General features: G+C 42.9%; 1 protein-coding gene across 2 annotated transcripts in view; it reads left to right on the top strand.

Annotated features, from left to right (window-relative positions):
- Positions 1-1343: 1343 nt before the first annotated feature.
- The window catches only part of LOC111955519 (neurexophilin-1), a 42316-nt gene continuing 25627 nt past the window's right edge, over positions 1344-18032 (top strand). For both annotated transcript variants that reach the window (XM_070436370.1, XM_023975732.3), the window contains exon 1: positions 1344-2078. In XM_070436370.1, coding sequence (XP_070292471.1) covers positions 2025-2078 — 54 coding nt within the window. In that variant the 5' untranslated portion in view covers positions 1344-2024. The remainder of the gene's footprint in view (positions 2079-18032) is intronic.

The raw sequence follows: 18032 nt of genomic DNA, 5'->3' as shown, positions 1-18032 counted from the left end.
TATCGCTACAGAATGCTGTGGTAGCCATGCTGGTTAAGTAGGCCTTGAATTCTAAATACATCACCAACAGTGTCACCAGCAAAGCACCTCCACACCATCACACCACCTCCTTCATGCTTCATAGTAGGGAAGCACACACGCAGAGATCATTCGTTCACCTACTCTACGTCTCACAAAGACGCAGGGTTGGAACCAAAAATCTCAAATTTGGACTCATCAGATAAAAGGACAGATTTCCACTGGTCTAATGTCCATTGCTCATGTTTCTTTGCCCAAGCAAGTCTCTTCTTATCGGTGTCCTTTAGTAGTGGTTTCTTTGCAGCAATTTGGCCATGAAGGCCTGATTCATGCAGTCTCCTTTGAACAGTTAATGTTGAGATGTGTCTGTTACTTGAACTCTGTGAAGCATTTATTTGGCCTGCAATTTCTGAGGCTGGTAACTTTAATGTACTTATCCTCTGCAGCAGATGTAACTTTGGATCTTCCTTTCCTGTGGAGGTCCTCATGAGAGCCATTTTCATCATAGCACTTGACGGTTTTTGCAACAACACTTGAAGAAACTTTCAACATAATTTTTTTCCGGATTGACTGACCTTCATGTCTTAAAGTAATGATGGACTGTCATTTCTCTTTGCTTATTTGAGCTGTTCTTGCCATAATATGGACTTGCATTCCAGGTGACTAGTACCTCATGAAGCTGGTTGAGAGAATGCCAAGAGTGTGCAAAGCTGGCATCAAGGCAAAGGGTGGCTACATTGAAGAATATAAAATATATGTTGATTTGTTTAACACTTTTTGGGTTAATACATGATTCCATATGTGTTATTTCATAATGTTGATGTCTTCACTATTATTCTACAATATAGAAAAAAGTAGAAATAAAGAAAAACCCTTGAATGAGTAGGTGTGTCCAAACTTTTGACTGGTACTGTAATAAGACCCCATGTTCTAAGAATCCCTCAAGTAGGCTACTTATTTTGCCCTCTTTTTCACCTTTAATGAGTTCAAAGTGTTCTGCTTAACCCTAACCAGGTCTTGAACATCCTCAATAAGGGAACATTTAGAACTTCTGTCAATGTAGGCTAATCATTCTCAGACTAAATGTAATTATATGTTTTAGACTCTTACTAAATATAGGCCCATTTTTTTAAACATTAGCATTAGGTTAGATACAATTCCTTACATAGCCTATAGCCTATTAGAAAACAATGTCATTGTCCAGCCGTGCTGGTTTATATTGCAGTGCTCTGTCCTTAGGCTTAGACAGTGAGGAAGGGACCTGGTGCTATAGCCTAGTGAGTGTGTTTGTCCTGGAGTCATGCTGTATACACACTGTGGCTCTCTGTGAATGTCGGCTCGTTTATCTCTATCAACCACTCTACCGCACGTCAGTAAATGAAAAGCTTTTCTGTCGAGCTTTAGTGGCTGTTTAAAGACTGCACTTTGTGATTCCTTCGTCTCGGACCGATCTAGACCCGTTTTTTAATATTTCCCTCGCTCCTCTCCTCCCCCCCCCTTCCTCCTCTCTCTCTCTTTCGTGTTCTGTGTGGACAGAGCGACGGAGTTTCTCTCAACCCAGATGTGTAATAGGCGCGCGTTTTCCAGAGGCTCGGTTATAAAGCGTCCGTTATTTATCCGACTACTTTCAACTGTTCTCCTTTTCGGTAAGGAACTGCTCATCGAGCCTCACGCGCACGGCAGGCAGGAAGACAATCAAATCAAGGACTGATCCTTTATGATTGCTTTGAATCGAATTTTCATCTTTCAGTTAACTATGAGATTGCTTCAACCCTGCTCTCAGGATTAATTCCTATGTAATCGTTATTTGTTTCCCCCTCTCGTCCAATATCTGTCTCCAAGTGTAGGCTAAACTTGTTCTGTGGTCATGGGGTGTATAATTTCATTTTTGCCTAGGCTGTTGAGGGTCTTGACCGTTGTGTAAAAGCGGTTACCGCGTGGATTTATGGTCTTCACAGACAAAGAGCCAGCGAAGGGAAACTAGTGGAAGTTTGAGACCAGGAAGAATGCAGGCGACGTGTTGGTGTGCGGTGTTACTCCTGACGCCAGCGTTTTACTTGGTGAGTGGTGCTTTTGTTTGTGTTTGTCAATACTTTGTCGTTTCATTGTTGTCTCGGTGTTTTGTAGTTTTTCAATTACATATTGTACTACAATTACATGTGTAAAAACGCATTCTTATGAAATGCACCTCACTGACAGAACTGTTGATGCCAACTCTTCACTTCAGGGTCATGTCCTGTGCATAAGCATTGCATAAAAACATTCCGTCGTCCTGTATCAGGGTGTTGGTAGGAAATACAACTTTTTAATTCCACATTATCATGACTGAGACATGGCTGCGCGTGGGTTTTAAAACAGACTATATATCAATTATGCGTTTCTATTTGATCACTGTGGGTTATGGTGTCCAATTAATGGGACTAATTAGTGCAATACATTTTCTAAATGAATGTATGTGGTTATAAGACTGAATTAATAATGATTTAATCTTTGTCTGACCAATTTTTAAAACACATATATCTCAAAGAAATAACACATTTAAAGTGTCAAATTAACACAATTTCCCGAGCTGAAAACGGAAAAGATTGTGGTGCAGTTCCAACAAATCGTCTCATGGTGGCGCCATAAACCACAACCAGCGGCAGGTGCGTCTGAAGGCTACACGTCAACCTTTCAAATTCTCAGTTGCTCCTTTTGATTTTGGCAGTAACCGTTTTTCCTTTCAGTCCGCGACAACAAGAATTATCCCACTCATTGCAGTCATATTAGAAACAACATGGAGGAGAGTTTTTCGTGCGTGATCCGTATAACTGCTGAATCTTGCTGATCTCAAAGGGTGCATAATGTGATAACATTTAAGTTATGCTAGGCCATTGAGTGGAAAGAAAAACACAGGTTTCTCAAGCACCAACGTTTTGTTAAAAAGTAACAGTAAGACTCACACTTTATCTGATATATAAAAGAATGCCACTTAATATTTCAAACAAAGTCACTTTCCAAGTTGGCTATATTGTCATTTAAAACAAAACACACACACGCGCGCATTCAACTGTCGTGTGAATTCTGCAGAGACCTTGAGGATAGTAGCCTAGTGTCTTCAACGTATGTAGCCTAACCTTCTGTTCCCTATCACTAACTCAGATAGTTTACCACATCATGCACCTACATGAATCAGCCTTTTATTCTTACTGGGACTGAGCGGCGAATCTCTCATTTCACTCACTCTCTCTCTCTCTCTACACAACTCAAAAGAAGTGTTTATTCCTTCGAGATGAGAGTAAGAGGGTATTGATATCAGGTCTACGGTAGCACCGTGTCAGACTTTACTGTCCGGTGTTAAAAGAGAATGTAAGTAAAAGGTTTGTAATATACAGTTCGCAAGACACACACACTCGCAAACATACACAAAATGGATGGTCTTCAGTGTATTTCCTTTGAACTTACCTGCAGCGTAAATATGCAAGTTATAACAGGACGTTTTTCTCCAACACATTTTAGATTTCACGAAATAGACCAATTCAACTGGATTCTCTTATAACTGTCCTATTGACACTTGGTTTGAATTATTTCATCTCCATAATCCTCACGCAAAACGACCGTTAATCAAACTAAAATGAATCCAATCAAGCTAATTCATTTACTTGTTGTTTTCTATCGGCCTGATTGAATAAAATGTAATTGCGTAGCCAATTTAAATTTAAATTCAGAAAAACATATTATTATTGTTAATTGTCGGTGGGGTATTGTCTTACCACATTATCCAAAATTAGTCTGAAAACTTCCATGACACATTAGGCTATGCTTAAGATGTAGGCATATAGATAGGCCTATAAAGTGTTTTACAATAATATATCCTATAAAATGATTAAGAGTGAGGTTTTATTTAATTCCACAGCATTATAATAATTTGAGAGTGCTCAGGACCTATACAATTCACATTTCTAGCATCATTTATTAATCATAATTCAATTAATCTAACTGTAATCTAAAAGTTATTGTTACAAATTGTCACATTTGATTATGGGCTTTTTTAAGGATACCGCTAGACTATCTTGTAGGATGTGAACACCACAAACATCTCAGATGCAACATATAGAACAATGCATGACCTGTTTACCATAAACGTTAAATCACAGATTTTATAGGCAAAAATTACATTTCCCAGTATAAAGGGCTCTTTTGAAATTTTCTTCCCTTTCTATTTGACCTCCTCGCGCACAGAATTCCACCTGTGAATTTCAATCAAACAAGAGAAGAAGCATAGTCGATTTTCTCATTCAGAACAGGGTTCATGGTTCTGATATTCAAGATGGCTGTTTTACGCACCTTAACACAGCCGGGTAGAATGCGTACTAATTGAACACATAATTGCAGTGGGATGGAAAATATGTTTTAAAAGTTTGTTGTGTTCATTCAAACAAGTAAAGATGTAGGCTTGAAGATGAAACCTGAATTCACATAGGCCTAATAGTACGAAATGACAAATTTGACGGTCTTCAACCGATTCCCCGCCCTAAAAATGTTTGTTGATTCAGGTATAGGCCTACTTGCTTTTACGTTTGTGGAAATGCTTTGATTTTAATCAATTCAATACAACGGAATATTGTAGGATATAATTTTTATCTATATTAAAATTGATTCGTTTTTTTACATGATGATATTGGCTGTAGGTTTTGAGAATCTGTAATTTATATCCTACATTTAGCAATTCAATTTGTCTTTTGGCTTCGTAAAAAGGTAGACCTATTTCAGTCGACCGTAAAGAGATTATACTCTTTTGATTGTATTGTCTTATAGTTGCGAATTGGTTACTGTGAGTTAAATTCTACACCTGGATATCTGCTCTCTCCTTGTCTGCGCTCCACTAAACCTAGATTATTATTTTCCAGACAGTCGGGTTTATCCATACCTAAAGGGATTACCGTTGAACTTTGACGGTTTTATTTCGTGTTAAAAGCTCTTGTCTCCTCTCTAAGCCTCTTGTCTGAGCGGCGCGCGCCTTGACCTGGATAACACTGCGCTCGCTCTGAAGAACAGTTTATGCAGGTGTTCAGTGGTATAATACAGCGCGCGCCTCTCCGGGAGGGCGGCATTCACAAATGAATACGGTCACTATGGATACAGAATTTAATTAAAATTGTCCTTATTATTTTAATTGTTCTAATCCATAGGATTTAAAAGGATTGTGTTTATTTTGTCTGCTTAGTTGGGAGTTGTGTGTGATGTGTGTTTCCGTGTTTGTGTGTCTCTGCTGTGGGTGCCCTATTGGGTTCATGTGTAGGTGTGTTTGCTATGTATTTTTGTGCATCTTACTTCTGATCAAGCCAGTTCCAATACAGATCTGACATACTTTTAAGGCGGTTTTGCTCCCAGCAGAGTGACTGCTTCTGATACTCTGTTGACTGACAGCAAGTGTGAACATCATGTTCTCTGGCCCCATGACTGGTAGCAGGGTGGCTCCTATTGCTGCAACACATAGCTGTCTGTGACTGGCAGATGTGTTTGTGTGTCTGTGTGTGTGTGTGTGTGTGTGTGTGTGTGTGTGTGTGTGTGTGTGTGTGTGTGTGTGTGTGTGTGTGTGTGTGTGTGTGTGTGTGTGTGTGTGTGTGTGTGTGTGTGTGTGTGTGTGTGTGTGTGTGTGTGTGTGTGTGTGCATGTTTCCCAGCCAAGTCTCACTTCCTCTAAGGGGTCAATGAGGAGGCTCTGTTCCTGAGGGACAGACAGACAGACAAAGTGTGTCCTGAATTGCACCTTATTCCCTAAATAGTGCACTACCTTAGGCCAGGCAAATTACTACAACACCATCATTTTTTAATAGGCTGGAGACAGGGCCTGTCATGCCAAGCTGTTGGCGCAGTGGGAGAGATACAGACAGCCTGCATCCTAAATGGCACTCTATTCCCTGTATAGTGCACTACATTTGGACAGCCTCTCACCATTGTTAGTGGGGCTTACCAGTACCGCAATGTTTTTGCCATGGCAAAAATGAAAACACCAAGCAGACCAAACTCTTTGGGAATGCCACACAAAGATCAGTGTATTGGGAAATACTGTTTACATTTCAGCCTCGTTAGACAATAGTACATTACATCAGTGTAGAACAGAAATCAGTCCAATTGTGATGCTGTCCTTTCATTGAACACAAATGGCATTCTATTTTTTGTCAGCCATTTCCTTTGCCATTTATTGGGACAAATACAGATGTAGGACCTTAATTTGATCACCCTGTTGCAAAACAACTTTCCTGCAATGCAAGAAATGTAAAATTTGAAGTGTATTTGAGGTTTTAAAAGGCATCTGAAGTTTGTAATTTCCGCTTTGAAATTTCAGACTTGATTTTCTCTCATGAAAAAAGTATCAACCCCTATATAATGTCCATTCATTATAATCCACATAGTAATTCACGTTTCCTTTTGCAGCAAGATTATTTTCCTGCTGTAGCAAACTTTGCTCAAATTAAGATCCTACATCTGTATATACCATCATGCCATGTCAAGCATTCTGAGCAGTGGGAGAGGAGAGAGAGGATGCTACGCTGAGATCCTATACCGAGCACACTGTGTATGGAAGAGTATGAGGTTGTCGATTTTGTTGAATTGGTTGCATCCCAAATGGTACCCTATTCCCTAAACTGTAGCACTACCGTTGTCCATAAATCCACATACAGTAGTCCACATACTGTAGGCCGAGAGCAGAGCCGTAAAGGGGCATGTCCGGGAGTTCAGTCTCTTAGCACACAACACTATAATCCTCTATTAAACCCCCAGCCCCTTCACAGCACAGCCAAGTGGTCCCTAGGCAGCTCTGTTTCATGTGAATTAACAGTCAACTTTAACTGAGGAACTCCGGTAACTCTCAACCAGCATTACAATAATGTGAACTGTCTCCATGCCTGTTTACCATCTACTGCAATCACATTATCTTTGATTGAAATAACACTTTAAGTGTAATCTGTTATTGCTGTGAATATTTTCTAGAAGTGATTCATATTTCGATATATATATCTATGATTAATTCATATAATTGTGTCAGCATTATGGTGTATTGTCATTTTGAGGTATTTTATAGCAGGTCTTTTATGGTTATTTACATAGTTCACTTTATACAACATCTAATTTTGGTAGATTTGTTTATTTAGGTTTAATGAAATGTGAATTCTACTTAAAATGGAATAGAATTCCGTTGATCTTGGGTTGAAATGTAGGTTTAAATGTGAAAAAAAAAAGTTTTTAGTTTAATTAACTTGGTATCTATCTATATTGATTGAACCTGTTGAGGCCCGGAGGAGCAGGGTCTCTAAACATGCTTCAGATCTGTACTGTTGACCTTTGACCATTCAATCAGAGACTGGAAGTGTCTCAGGAATTAAGCCCCCCACCGCACCTGTGTGTGTTGTCTCAGAAGACCCTGTGGTGCACCTCTGTCATTGACACGTTATTTCATGTCATTTAGCAGGTGCTCTTATCCAGAGCAACTTACAGGAGCAATTAGAGTTAAGTGCATTGCTCAAGGGCTCATTGGCAGATTTCTCACCTAGTCGGCTCAGGGATTCGAACTAGTGACCTTTCGGTTAATGGCCCAATGCTCTTAACCACTAGGCTTCCTGACAATTCAAGGTGACCTGACCCTGATGTGCTCCTCTATTGAACTGCTTTTGTGGTCCACTTATGATGACACACCTGGTGGTCCACTTATGATGACACGTCTGGTGGCCCACTTATGATGTGTCCTGGGGGCAATGCTTCTTTCTCCTTTATCAACACTCAGTCTGTCTCCCTGGACCAATAAAACCCTGCATGGAAGACAGTAATATGTGTGTGTGTGTTTGTGTGTGTGTGTGTACTTGACCTTGGTTTGGGGCAGAAAGTCAATGATAATGGTTCATAGTGGTCCTTGGTGGACATTGGTACATTTCTGACAGCATGGATCATTACAGTTTTGTTTATTCAAATTCAACAGGGAGAAGCTGGGAAGCTGACAATTATTCACGCCACAGTTTGCAATCTTTTATGGTGTTTTAATTGGAAAGTATTTAATTGATGACTAGACCCCGAACCTTCCCTACCATCAAAAGAACACAAACAACCCTGACCCCTGACTGCAGGCATTGGGGATCTGACACTGTGTGTGTGTGTGTGCCTGCATTTGTCCGTGTGTGTATGTGTCTGCGTGCATCCGTGTACGTGTCCGCATGTGTTTTATGTGATTAATCATCCCCATCCTCCATCTTTCCCCACCATGCACTGTTCCAGTTTTTCAATCGCTTTCAGAGGTCAGGGGTCATAGTTGGAGCTGACCACTGAAGGGCACTGACTGTATCTGTGAAATGTAACTAAGGCCTGGCCTGACCTGAGGTTTGATCCTTTGGGGGACTCTTCTCTGTCTGCTCCACTTATAGCTCCACTACTCTGCTATCCTCTCTCTGGGAACTGTGGGAAGTCTATCTGCAGCCTCTTGATAGGAGGAGCTTTGTAGCAGACCTACCTGGGTTCAAATACGATTTGAAATCATTTAAAATACCTTCTCTGTGCTTGATTGAGCTTGCCATGCTAAATGGACCAATATAATCATTCCAAAACGGCACACCCCCTTCCATCTGGCACTCCAGGCAGGCTAGAGCAAACGGTCAAAGTGTTTGAAAGATGTTTAATCGTTTTTGAACCCAGGACTGCTTTGTAAAGCTGTAGAGCTGCTTGGGAAACTGTTTCTAAAGGCAGGAAATTACTGAGATGACCCACTGGCAAATTGCTTTACATGGCCAGAGTTACTCTGAGGATGAGTTTGAAGTTGCTTTAGTGCTCTGAAGAGTTTCGTCTATTTTGAAAGCTGACAGGGACATTTGTGTTGTTGGGAGAGGCATTCAAAAATCTTGATCGACAGTGCTATCATTGCCTGTATTGAATTTTCAAGATGGGTTTACTGGAAATAGCCTTTGTCTTTATGGCATGGTTGGTTGTTTTAACATGCCAGCACCAGCATATGCATGGCAGGAAAAAAAGGTATTCAGTAGACTGGGATTTGGTCCTGCCTTAGTGAATAGCTGTAGTGAATGGGTGTTGACTAGTGATGGGATTTGTACCTAACGGCTGTGGTGATGGATTGCACGAGTCTGCTGATGGGCTTGATTGACCACTTTAACAGAGCAGCGATCAGACACTCTCGCTTGGCTGGGTCTATGTGGCAGGGATCAGATAGGGGGAGAAGGGGAGGAGGGGGGAAGGGAAGAGGAGGGAGGGGAAGAGGGGGGAAGCAATCCTGCTCGGCTGGGTCTAGAAGGAGTGGAAGGGAGAGGAGGGAAGATGGGGGAAGCAATCCTGCTCGGCTGGGTCTAGAAGGAGTGGAAGGGAGAGGAGAGAAGAGGAAGGGGAGGAGGGGTGCACGTTTCCGTCCATCCAACACGACATGGTGATGGATCTGTCCACAGGGCCGTATCCCGCCGCCCGTTGATGGGAATTACCAGAGACGTCCGTTATCTTTCCATCCCCTTAAGTAACAGTCATTGGCCATGCAGGAGCACTAGCTCCATTCAAGCTCCAGGGGCACGTTTCCATAGCCTGGTTAAACCACACTGAATGTGTCCATGGTGAGAGCAGTGTTCAGGCTGGTTTAATCAGGCTACGTTTAGAAGAGTTGTAAGAACAAATCCATGAGGGATGAACACACGTCCTAGCAACTGTCTGTCTGTCGGCAGAACAGCACAGCACCTTTGGTTAAAGTTTTTCAGTTGCCTCCTCTCCTTCAGATTACTTTCTCACTCTCTTTCTCTGTCTCTCCCTCTTTCTCTGACATTTGTGAATATATTATGGGGACAATTTTCACATCAGAATCGGGAATAGGTAGAATCGTGGAATTAACTCAAAATGTGTCATAATTCCCTCATAGGGACTGAATGTACCATTAGATCTGGTGGGGTATTTTCAATGCTAGCTGTTTCTACATGACACCTTGAATAGAACTACTGCATGGTGAAGATGATTTGACCAAATTTGTCCTGAAAGAGGTGAAGTGAAAATGTATTGAGGATTAAATTGCAGGTTTAAGGTAGAGCAAATGAAAAGCATAAGGAAAGGATGAGAATATTGACGAGAGGAGGAGTATCAGGTATCAAGGTAAGACTCAAGTGCTGTCACGCCCTGGCCATAGAGAGGCTTTTATTCTCTATTTTGGTTAGGCCAGGGTGTGACTAGGGTGGGCATTCTAGTTTCTTTATTTCTATGTTTTCTGTTTCTATGTTTTGGCCGGGTATGGTTCTCAATCAGGGACAGCTGTCTATCGTTGTCTCTGATTGGGAATCATACTTAGGCAGCCTGTTTTTCCACCTTAGTTGTGGGTAGTTGTCTGTGTTAGTGGCCTGTATAGCCCTAGTCAGCTTCACGTTCGTTTTTGGTTGTTTCTTTGTTTTTTGTTGGTGACTTTCATAATAAAGAGAAATGTACGCTCACCACGCTGCACCTTGGTCCGGTCATTTCCACCCTCACGACGATCGTGACAGAACTACCCACCACAAACGGACCAAGCAGCATGGTAAGGAGGAATGGACATGGGAGGACATCCTGAATGGGAAAGGATCCTGGACATGGGAGGAGATCCTGGTGGGAAAGGATCGCCTGCCCTGGGAGCAGGTGGAAGCAGCGAGGAAAGCGGAGGCAGCGAGAAAAAGGGCCCAGGATTACACAGGGTCAAGGCTGGCACGAAAGACCGGGAGGCCACTCCCGCCAACATTTTTGGGGGGCCACACGAGGAGATTGGCTGAGTCAGGTTGGAGACCTGAGCCAACTCCTCGTGCTTACCGTAGGGAGCGTGGTACTGGTCAGGCACCGTGTTATGCGGTGGAGCGCACGGTGTCTCCAGTGCGCGTTCACAGCCCGGTGCGCTACATTCCAGCTCCCCGCATCAGCCGGGCTAGAGTGGGCATCCAGCCAGGACGGATGGTGCCGGCTCAGCGCATCTGGCCGCCAGTGCGTCTCTACGGCCCAGGATATCCTGCGCCGTCTCTGCGCACTGTGTCTCCGGTGCGTCTGCACAGCCCAGTGCGTCCTGTGCCAGCGCCCCGCCTTTGCCGGGCGACGGTAACCATCCAGCCAGTACAGGTTGTGCAGGCTCTACGCTCGTGACCTCCAGTGCGCCTCCACGGCCCAGTGTATCCGGTGCCTGCTCCCAGAACCAGGCCTCCTGTATGTCTCCCCAGCCTGGTAAGCCCTGTGGCAGCTCCACGCACCAGGCTGTCCATAAGTCTCCGCCCTCCAGTCATGATCCATGGCACGAAGCCTCCAGTGATGATCCACGGCACGAAGCCTCCAGTGATGATCCATGGCACGAAGCCTCCAGTGATGATCCATGGCACAAAGCCTCCAATGATGATCCATGGCACGAAGCCTCCAATGATGATCCATGGCACGAAGCCTCCAGTGACGATTCATGGCACGAAGCATCCAGCGACGGTCTCCAGTCCGGAGCCTCCAGCGACGGCCTGCAGTCCGGAGCCTCCAACGACGGCCTCCAGTCCGGAGTCTCCAGCGACGGCCTCCAGTCCGGAGCTTCCAGCGATGGTTCCCAGTCCGGAGCCTCCAGCGACGGTCCCCAGTCCGGAGCCGCCAGCGAGGGTCCCCAGTCCGGGGCCTGCAGCGAGGGTCCCCAGTCCAGAGGCGCCACCAAAGTGGGGGGAGCCAGAGGTGGAGCGGGGTCTGTGTCCCGCACCGGAGCTGCCACCGAAGTAGATGCCCACCCAGACCCTCCCCTATAGAGTCAGGTTTTGTGGCCGGAGTCCACACCTTTCGGGGGGGTACTGTCACGCCCTGGCCATAGAGAGGCTTTTATTCTCTATTTTGGTTAGGCCAGGGTGTGACTAGGGTGGGCATTCTAGTTTCTTTATTTCTATGTTTTCTGTTTCTATGTTTTGGCCGGGTATGGTTCTCAATCAGGGACAGCTGTCTATCGTTGTCTCTGATTGGGAATCATACTTAGGCAGCCTGTTTTTCCACCTTAGTTGTGGGTAGTTGTCTGTGTTAGTGGCCTGTATAGCCCTAGTCAGCTTCACGTTCGTTTTTGGTTGTTTCTTGTTTTTGTTGGTGACTTTCATAATAAAGAGAAATGTACGCTCACCACGCTGCACCTTGGTCCGGTCATTTCCACCCTCACGACGATCGTGACAAGTGCAGACTGTGTTAAGTAACACTGTTTATTGTAACAACAGGGGCAGGCAAACGACAGGTCAAGGCAGGCAGGGGTCGATAATCCAGAGTAGGAGCAAAGGTACAGGATGGCAGGCAGGCTCAGGGACAGGCAGAGTTCAGTAATCCAGAGTAGGAGCAAAGGTACAGGACAGCAGGCAGGCTCAGGGACAGGCAGAGTGGTCAGGCGGGTGGGTACAGGGTCAGCACAGGCAAGGGTAAAAAATCAGGAGGACAAGAAAAAGAGAGGCTGGGAAAAGACAGGCGCTGACAGGACAAACGCTGGTAAGCTTGACAAACAAGACGAACTGGCACAGACAGACAGAAAACACAGGTATAAATACCCAGAGGATAAGTGGGGAAGAAGGGCAACACCTGGAGGGGGTGGAGACAAGCACAAGGACAGGTGAAACAGATCAGGGCGTGACAAGGAGAGAGGAGGACAGCATGTTATTTGATTGTCTTATTGCTTCAATTATTGTACTGTTTGTGAGCATCCATTTTGTTGTTGTTGACAACCATATGTGTGTGTCAGCTTGTGTTGGTTTCAACATTCTGACTGTTTGTGTTTTCGCTGTCACTCCAGGCAACAAGCAACATGTTAATGCAGCAGACTGGAAGCGCATCTGATGGGGGGAGTTGTAGCTTCATGTTTTAGACTAGAGTAATGAGCAATAAAGTCTGTACGTGTTACAACAAATTGAAACAAGAAGATGACTGCTGTTATTAAAGTGCTGGTTCACAAAAATTACAAGATTATATTCTTGTTTTCTGACCTTGTAAACAGTGTATATGACAAGAACAGAATGCAATTCACGGGTTGGATTTGTTTACCTAGCCACTACCACCAAATGCCGAAATTAATAAACAATTTTGTGAACTATCACTTTAACCTGAAATATTCCTTTAAGATTTGGTTGGGTTTTTATCTGCTGGTAAGACATGTACCCCAGTCAGAAAGTGTCTGCTAACCTTGTATTATAACTCAGTGCTGTTATTGATTAGCTTATCAATTATCAGCTGTTCCAAGAATGCTCTTGGGTCAAGAGGTGATTCAATGAGTTTGAGTTGGGACAAATTGATTAGATCGACTCTATGAAACGTTTTTATTTAATTTTTATAATGATCATTTAATTACATTTACTCCATACACGTATGTACTGCTTATCTTAAAATGACTTACCAATCATTATAAACTGGGTAGTTAGAGTCCTGAAAGCTGTATGAAAAAAAAAAACTTTTTACTGATCTAATTATATTTGTACCCAGTTTATAAAAGCAATAAGGCACGTCTGGGGTTTGTGGTATAGGGCCAATATACCACGGCTAATGGCTGCATCCACTTTAATTAATGGGGCCACTTTAATAAATGGATCACTAGTCACTTTAATAATGCCACTTTAATAATGTTACATATCTTGCATTACTCATCTCATATGTACACTACCGTTCGAAAGGGGTTACTTCGAAATGTCCTTGTTTCACATTTTTTCCCCATTAAAATAATATCAAATTGATCAGAAATACAGTGTAGACATTGTTCATGTTGTAAATGACTATTGTAGCTGGAAACTGCAGATTTTTTATGGAATATCTATATAGGTGTACAGAGGCCGATTATCAGCAACCATCACTCCTGTGTTCCAATGGCACGTTGTGTTAGCTAATCCAAGTGTATCATTTTAAAAGGTTAATTGATCATTAGAAAACCCTTTTGCAATTTTGTTAGCACAGCTGAAAACTGTTGTTCTGATAAAAGAAGCAATAAAACTGGCCTTCTTTAGACTAGTTGAGTATCTGGAGCAACAGTATTTGTGCGTTTGATTACAGGCTCAAAATGGGCAGAAACAAACAACTTCCTTCTGAAACCCGTCAGTCTGTTCTTGTTCTGAGAAATGAAGGCTATTCCATGTGAGAAATTGCCAAGAAACTGAAGATCTGGTACAATGCTGTGTACTACTCCCTTCACAGAACAGCGCAAACTGTCTTTAACCAGAATATAAAGAGGAGTGCAGAGTTGCAAAGAAAAAGCCATATCACAGACTGGCCAATAAAAGATTAAGATGGGCAAAAGAACACAGACACTGGACAGAGATACTGCTTTTTCTTTGCAACTCTGCCTAGAAGGCCAGCATCCCGGAGTCGCCTCTTCACTGTTGACGTTGAGACTGGTGTTGTCTGCAGAATTCGGTCACATGACAGCTCGAAAGGCCTCATTTGACTGTTGCACTTGAATCAATCTGATTCAAGTGCAAAGGTTAAGTGCTGCCTTTTCCCATGATCTAAACACACTCTGGTTGAATTTTATCTTTTAGATTTCAATAATTTCCATTTTTAAGGTTAACTACATTACAATGATTTTGAGACACAAAGATAATATATTTTTACATTTTGGGTGGATTTTGGAATTTCTCCCGTGACCCCATTTTCATATCAGGTCGCGACCCCTAGTTTGTGAACCGCTGAGATAGGGATTTAGACTTTTTGACTCAATTCTCCATACAGGCCAATGATTATAACGGTGATTCTGATCTAACCATAAATTAATATATTGTACCACTGGCCTGAGACGATTGAAATTCAGTATATAGGGTAGCCCTTGATATAGTATGCTCAAGTTAACTAGCTAGCTAACTTAGCTGGGTCTTTATTGCCCATGTGAGGAAATTAGGCTAGAAAGCATTTTAGCCAGGTAGCCTAGTCTAGGACATCAAAAACTAAAAGCGTGTAACACTGTATGACAGTCATGGAATGTTTTGCCAACATGAATAAGAAGAGGATAGCATTGGTGTAGGATCTAGTCTACAAGTAGGGTTTTAACAACATGTTTTTTCTACTTGCGCACACACACACACACACTCAGACAGAAATCAGTATCATGGACAGCCACATGATATTTAGTAACGTTGATTGGACTAAATTGTTTTAGTATCTTTAAGTTCGTTTTTTTGTGTATTAAACTAAGCGTATAGCCTTGTTGATTTGATGATGTTTAAATGTTTTAGTTGAAATGGTGCTGGAATAGCAGAAACAGTGCTCATGTTGTCTTTGTGCAGTCTTACGGTAACTCCGTGCTTGTAAATCAGTATTTGTTTCGTAAACTGTCGCAAACATTAACTTGCTTGACCATGTTTTAGGTAATTTAACTGTTTGTTACATGCAATATTTGCTTTGTGGACAGAGGTTGCTCTCCGGTTTTGTGATGAAACAAAGGTATGTGTAGTTGAGTTTATTCTGCCACCGTGTGACTATTGTCTTTTTGTTGTCTCTGCCTTATTGTATATCACGGTGGTGTATGAACGAACGGGTTATAGAGCAAACAATGCAATTATCACAACATAGGTTGCAATATGGCTTTTTTCCTGGCTTGCCTTCAACAGTGATTTTACCCACAGGCCGCTACTGTTAGTAATACCAGGGACATACTTTTTATGTAATTATTTTCTTCTTTAATTGGAGAATTGAAGAGTGAGCACTCAAGCTGCAGGACCATGAAAGAGAGAACGAGCCACACGCATATTGATTGACCCTAGGAAATGATACAAATCAGGGACCTTATCACTCCAGCACACAGAGACTGACAGCACTACATTACTTCACTGAGCCTTTTCAGTCCTGGAGATTTCAGTACTATTGATTTTCAGAATTACAATTATATCTTCGTCCCCTATCGGCATCCAGCCATTGAGGAGAGGAGGGGAAAAAGAGAATATCTGTGAGGTGTTCTGACACCTGTCACTCATCTGTACCTGAGATAAAACTGATATTTTAGTGTGTCATCAGACCACCTCTCTATTATGGAATAGAGATGGAGGAGATGTCTTCTGTTCCTTTTCTTATCCCTCTTTCTCATTTACCCTTTCTCTCTCTCCCCCCCCCCTCTCTCGTCTCTCTCTCTCTCTTCTGTCTGTCTTGTCTGTCTTTCTGTTCTGTCTGTCTGTCTGTCTGTCTTGTCTTGTCTGTCTGTCTGTCTGTCTGTCTGTCTGTCTGTCTGTCTGTGTCTGTCTGTCTTGTCTGTGTCTGTCTGTCTGTCTGTCTGTCTGTCTGTCTGTCTGTCTTGTCTGTCGTGTCTGTCTGTCTGTCTGTCTGTTACTCTCTCTCTCTCTCTCTCTCTCTCTCTCTCTCTCTCTCTCTCTCTCTCTCTCTCTCTCTCTCTCTCTCTCTCTCTCTCTCTCTCTCTCTCTCTCTCTCTCTCTCTCTCTCTCTCTCTCTTCTCTCTCTTCTCTCTCTCTCTCTCCTCTCTCTCTATCTCTCTCTCTCTCTCTCTCTCTCTCTCTCTCTTCTCTCTCTCTCTCTCTCTTCTTTCTCTCTCTCTCTCTCTCCATCTCTCTATTCTATAAACAGAGAGGCTCTGAGACACCGAGATCACATTCATAACCTCTGTTATCACACTGACCCAGGACCTGTAATGAAAGTCTCTTCTCTCAGAGTTAGATGCAGTGTCTAGGTTATTGTTTTGCTGCTGGTCTTTGGTGTGTGTAGCTTTTCACATTGACCACAAATGTGTTCTTTATGAGCAGTGGTGGAAAAATTCCAGTTCATATTGTATTGTCCAATTACACGCAGAGAGAAATCTTCGCAAACATCATTGATTTGAGATACATTTTTGGAGAGCAGAAATAAACTCAATACCACTTATCAGCTCTATATTCTCGATGTACAACTCCTGATGAACCCATCTCTGCGCAACAAAAGCCTATCGCAAACACCAACACTGCAAGATTGGAAGGAAAACAAAATACAGAGACATTTGCCTTTCCCTACATGCACTCAAATCTAGAAAAATATCTATGTTATTCACTTTGTTCAGTTGGGTTGTGAGTCATGCCTAATGAAATCTCCATCTCGTCTCTTTCTACTCTACTCTCTCTCTAGCTCCTCTCTCTCTCTCTCTCGCACTCTCTCTCTCTCTCTCTCTTCTCTCTCTCTACTCATCTCTCTTCTCTCTCTCTCTCTCTCTCTCTCTCCTCTCTCTCTCTCTCTTCTCTCTCTCTCTCTCCTCTTTCTCTCTCTCTCTCTTCTCTCTCTCCCACCTTCCTCCCCCCTCCACTCTCTCTGTATATGCCGGAGCATTTCTCAAATCAGTGACCTCTGATGGGAGTCCCTCTAACTGGCAGTGAGGTCTCTGACCTCTGATTCATCCTGTCGCTGTGATGGATAGGCTCTATATGTGTGTGTTCTCCTCAGCTCAGCCGGAGCTCAGAGGATCTGTCAGACATGCCATTACATAAAACATTAGCGTCCCTAACAGCTAATGCTTCACAGGAACACACACACACTAGCAGCCCTAAAAACGATTGCTTCACAGGGCCACTGACAGGTACTCAAGATCTCCCTCTCATATCAGTGTGTGTGTAAAAGTGTGTGTGAGGATATGGTATGGTGCAGCTTTGAGTGTTATGTGGAGTGATGGACAGGCAAGCAGAAACCTGCCTGTCAAGCAGAAACCATTTTCCTCTCTGGCATGCTGAGCATATTGGAAAACAGCGTCCCAGAAATTGGGCCACTTTTTTCCTCTAAAACTACTCTCAAAATATACAGAATGGTGAGTTTCTGCCAAAGGAAAATACATACTTTCTCCACATTCCCCCTATAAACCACTTTCTATCTCACCCTTAGACTCAGATAAAAATGCTAAGAACTCTTTGGCTGAACGTGTCAAGTTAATGGCTCAGGCTATTAAGCTATTCCCAAACTGTTCCAGAATTAATAAAGCTATTCCCAAACTGTTCCAGAATTAATAAAGCTGTTCCCAAACTGTTCCAGAATTAATAAAGCTATTCCCAAACTGTTCCAGAATTAATAAAGCTATTCCCAAACTGTTCCAGAATTAATAAAGCTATT

The sequence above is a fragment of the Salvelinus sp. IW2-2015 genome, linkage group LG31, assembly GCF_002910315.2.
Source record: "Salvelinus sp. IW2-2015 linkage group LG31, ASM291031v2, whole genome shotgun sequence".
Classification (NCBI taxonomy): Eukaryota; Metazoa; Chordata; class Actinopteri; order Salmoniformes; family Salmonidae; genus Salvelinus; species Salvelinus sp. IW2-2015.
This window is presented reverse-complemented; position numbering and strand designations above follow the sequence as displayed.